This window comes from Helianthus annuus, chromosome 17, assembly GCF_002127325.2.
Source record: "Helianthus annuus cultivar XRQ/B chromosome 17, HanXRQr2.0-SUNRISE, whole genome shotgun sequence".
NCBI classification, from domain to species: Eukaryota; Viridiplantae; Streptophyta; class Magnoliopsida; order Asterales; family Asteraceae; genus Helianthus; species Helianthus annuus.
The window spans coordinates 24,122,572-24,126,876 of NC_035449.2; the positions used below are offsets into that span (position 1 = coordinate 24,122,572).

Genomic DNA, 4,305 nt, shown 5'->3' on the forward strand with positions numbered 1-4,305 from the left:
CTTCACTGCAACCAGAAAACTGCACGCCGCTGCCCTCTCATCTCTCACTCTCTGCCTTTGGATCGCCCCGACTCGACTCGACCCGACCCGCCACTCCAGACGACAGTCACCACAAAAAACTCGCAATCTATTCTCTGTTTTGGTAAAGTTTCTTAGATGAACTGAATTACAGTACAAATTTTGTATGTAAGAGAATGGAATTTGGTTATTTGTTGTTTGAAAAATTAAGTTAATTTGGTTACTGATGTTCATTATTTACCACAGGTTTGTTCTTAACTTGTACCAAATTTGTTGTTTTCTTGATGTAATCTTGTTATGTATTTATGTTCATGAACAACTTTTGGGTTTTGATTATAGATCATTGTGCCCTAACCAAATTGACTATTTTTAGAACGGCCCGTTTCCACCTGGCAATACCCATTTTGACCCGAACTAAATGAGCATTTTTATAGCGACTTGTACTGACCCGAACCCGTTCTGACCCGTGCCCGTTTTTCTAGGTGTAGTGCCTCTATTTCGTTGCTGGGATTTGGTGACTTGATTTAGATTCTGGTTTTCTTGAATATTGTTCATGTAATCCGTTGTAATCCAATAAGTGAAAATATAAACACACATACTAATGCATAAACATAGCTTAATTTTTCTCATTGCATATGATTTTTCAGGGCTGTTTGAATGTGATGTATGGGATAATGACACTGAGCATTCGTAATTAAATAATTCTTTATACTGAATATTGAAATGTGATCTGTTAGATAATTAGATATAGTGAACCAGTTTACTTTTGATAATCAGCTGGCTGCGGCTAGTATGTTATCTAAGCAGCCATGTTTCATGCGACCAAAATGTTGGCATCTGTATTAAATCTGAACCATTGAGATGTTAGAGAAATTAACTAACAAGTAACAACATGGCATAATTCACACAACATTATTTGGTTTCAATTACTTAGAATTATTGCATCAGCATGATGCATCGTTCTCTGACGTATTTTCTTCAGTTACAAGCGCCCAAAGTATTATTTATCCATCTGAATTTGTTAAAAGAGATGAATGAAAATGAAGATAATTGATACTTCTTGGGGCCACTGCTGTTGATGAATGACATTTAAACGGGTGTTTGTATTAATTTTTTATCAGGTACCTGAATGCATTGACAAACTTGGTGAAGCAAGAATCAAGATTTGGGTTCTCATATGTGATAAAATGGAAGTTCAACTCCATCAACATAATAGCACTTTTAATTTACTTATATTGGGTATTTAACAAATAATATTATCTTTTTAAATTTACTGCCTTTTTAATGCGTGATGGATTATAACAAAAATAATGTTTGTACTTCCTGTTTACAGAGCCATCAGCCAAGCTAGCGTGTTTAAGTTCCTCAGACAAGCGAGTCTTTCATGAGCCGATCTTGATCCTACAGGCAGTGTTTTGAGCCGAACTCACAAGCGGAGCTCAAGTATTATCAGGCTCGGGCTCGGTCACATCTCTAATCTCAGCTCTTTTACGTGAGAATCCAGTTAGGTTTAAATCAGAAATGAGACACCTGAGATTAACGTTTCGAGGCGATCTGAAAAGCTTTCAAACTAGCTCTCTCGTTTAATCCACACCTTCATGAATATCCTCTTACGGCGCCACCACAGTTCTCTCGCGCCTTTTAACCTCCAACCCACCATCGAACACGACATCATTTCCCTCTGCAAGAACAACCTACTTTTTGACGCCATACGTCTCCTAAACTCCATTCAGTCCCATAAACACGTCACCAAAAAACCCATCCTATACGCTATTCTCTTACAGACATGTACAAAGTCCAATTCTTTCAATCATGGTCTCCAGCTACACTCCCATGTTATCAAAACTGGACTCGAAACCGACCGCTTTGTCGGCAACAGTCTCCTTGCCCTTTACTTCAAGCTATGCTCTGATTTCACCGAAACCAAACGGGTTTTCGATGGACTTTATTATAAAGACGTTGTCTCCTGGACTTCTATGATTTCGGGTTTTATTCGCGTTGGAAAACCTTTGTTTTCGCTTGATTTGTTTAAAGAAATGATGGGTATTGGCGTCGAACCAAATGGGTTTACATTGTCTTCGGTGATTAAGGCGTGCGCGGAGATTGGAGACGTAAATCTCGGTCGGGGATTTCACGGGATTGTCGTTAAACGCGGTTTTGATACCAACCATGTGATTGCGAGCTCCTTGATCGATATGTATGGGAGAAATTACGTTTCCTACGACGCACATAAGCTGTTCGATGAATTGCTTGAACCAGATCCCATTTGTTGGACTTCGGTTATTTCCGCCTTTACTAAAAACGATCTGTTCGAAGAAGCGTTGGTGATATTTGTCTCAATGCTGCGTAAGCATCAAATGTCTCCGGATGGCTTCACGTTCGGAACCGTATTGAACGCTTGCGGGAACTTAGGACGGTTAAACCAAGGTAAAGAAGTTCATTCTAAGGTCATTACTTCCGGAATTCACGATAACGTAGTTGTTGACAGCAGCTTAGTTGACATGTACGGTAAATGCGGTTCCATGTATGAATCTCAAACGGTTTTCGATAGAATGGCATCACCCAACTCTGTTAGTCGGTGTGCATTGCTTGCCGGATACTGCCAAAAGGGCGATTTCAATACCGTTGTTGAGCTATTCAGAGCGATGAATGAGGTCGATCTTTATAGTTTCGGAACCATAATTCGAGCCTGTGCGGGTTTGACAGCTTCCAGACACGGAAAAGAGATTCATTGCCAGTATCTAAGGAAGCACAGGTGTCAATGTATCGTTATAGAGTCGGCTTTAGTCGATCTGTATTCAAAGTGTGGTTGTGTAGACTTTGCTTATCGAGTTTTCAAACGTATGCAAACTCGAAATCTGATAACTTGGAACTCAATCGTTAGCGGGTTTGCTCAGAACGGTCAAGGTGCAGATGCTATTCACATGTTCAACGATATGATAAACGAGGGGGTCAAACCCGACAGCATCAGTTTCATCGGTGTGCTTTTCGCTTGTAGCCATGCCGGTTTGGTTGATGAAGGGCGCGAATACTTCACGTCAATGAAAAATAAGTATGGAATTGAAGCTAAAATTGAGCATTATAGTTGTATGGTTGATCTTTTAGGGCGTGCTGGACGGTTAGAAGAAGCTGAGTGTTTGATAATGGAGTCGAGTTTTAAGGATGATAGATCTCTTTGGGCGACGCTTCTTGGTGCGTGCGCTACTGGTACTAATTTTGTTGCGGCGGAAAGGGTTGGGAAAAAGATGATGGATTTGGACCCGAGTTATCATTTGAGTTATGTTCTTTTAGCTAATGTTTATAGAGCGATCGGACGGTGGAATGAATCGGTGAAGATTATTAGGCTTATGAAAGATAGAGGAATTCATAAAGCACTTGGCAAAAGTTGGATTGATATAGATGTACTACAAAACGTTTAATTTTTTTGTCTATGGTTTAGGGTTTAGGGGTTTTGTTCAGGTGTTGCGCCATTATGAGTCATTACCCGGGTAGATTTGTTCGACTAGTTGAATATCTTGTTTGCTAATAACTACCCTGAAGAAAATCATGTGGATCAACTTGTATCTCAAGAAGCAAAAAGTCCAAACTTGTATACGTTATGACTTTGGTAATGGCATGAAAAGATGGTGATCAAAAGTTGGTTTTATATATACTCTTTCCTATAATTAAACAAGGGTGCCATATGAAAAGCCTGTTAGGATCGGATTGTGCACGCGCACACACAAACAAGCCGTAAAAAAAGTAAAGAACACGGAAATTTATGTGGTTTGGTCTAAGCTTACCGATATTCAAGGGCCCAAGGGCCCAGGATATAGTATTATTGTTCCATGCTCTAGTGAGAAGAATTACAAGTACAACATCATCTATTTATAATTATAGATTTGGGTTTATAACTTATTCCTCGAGAAAATAAGTAAATTAGCTATAATTAAATAAAATAGGCCAAGTTTGTCTCTCGTCTTTATTTTAAATAGTCTGCCGCTTTTGCCTCTTCTAAACCAAGCCTAAATAACTAATTAAGGCTATGTAAACCCAACAAAGCCAACTTCAACTCTTTTTTAACCCTTAGATAAAGACTCATTTGATTTAGCTTAGTGTATACCCATTTCATGCATTCCAACATGCTCATTTACCCATATATATACTAGTAACATTTGCTTTCAAACATTCATCTTGAATCCTCAAGAACATCTTGAATCTATCATCGATTCTTCTCGAGCGTTTAATATGTACATTTATGTTTTTTGTAGAGAAACAATGCATATGTACGCAAGCATGCTAATATAA

The 4,305-nt window shown here is 38.9% G+C and overlaps 1 protein-coding gene across 2 annotated transcripts; it reads left to right on the plus strand.

Annotated features, from left to right (window-relative positions):
- LOC110921278 (pentatricopeptide repeat-containing protein At1g03540) lies at positions 1 to 3,666 on the plus strand. 2 transcript variants are annotated; one of them, XM_022165569.2, is made up of 3 exons: positions 1 to 142; positions 1,140 to 1,257; positions 1,352 to 3,666. In XM_022165569.2, exon 3 carries the CDS (start codon positions 1,617 to 1,619, stop codon positions 3,435 to 3,437), a length of 1,821 nt encoding a protein of 606 aa, XP_022021261.1. In that variant the 5' UTR covers positions 1 to 142; positions 1,140 to 1,257; positions 1,352 to 1,616; the 3' UTR covers positions 3,438 to 3,666. The 2 variants fall into 2 exon arrangements, with proteins under 2 accessions (XP_022021261.1, XP_022021262.1); XM_022165570.2 differs by lacking the exon at positions 1 to 142 and adding an exon at positions 158 to 264.
- Positions 3,667 to 4,305: the final 639 nt, after the last annotated feature.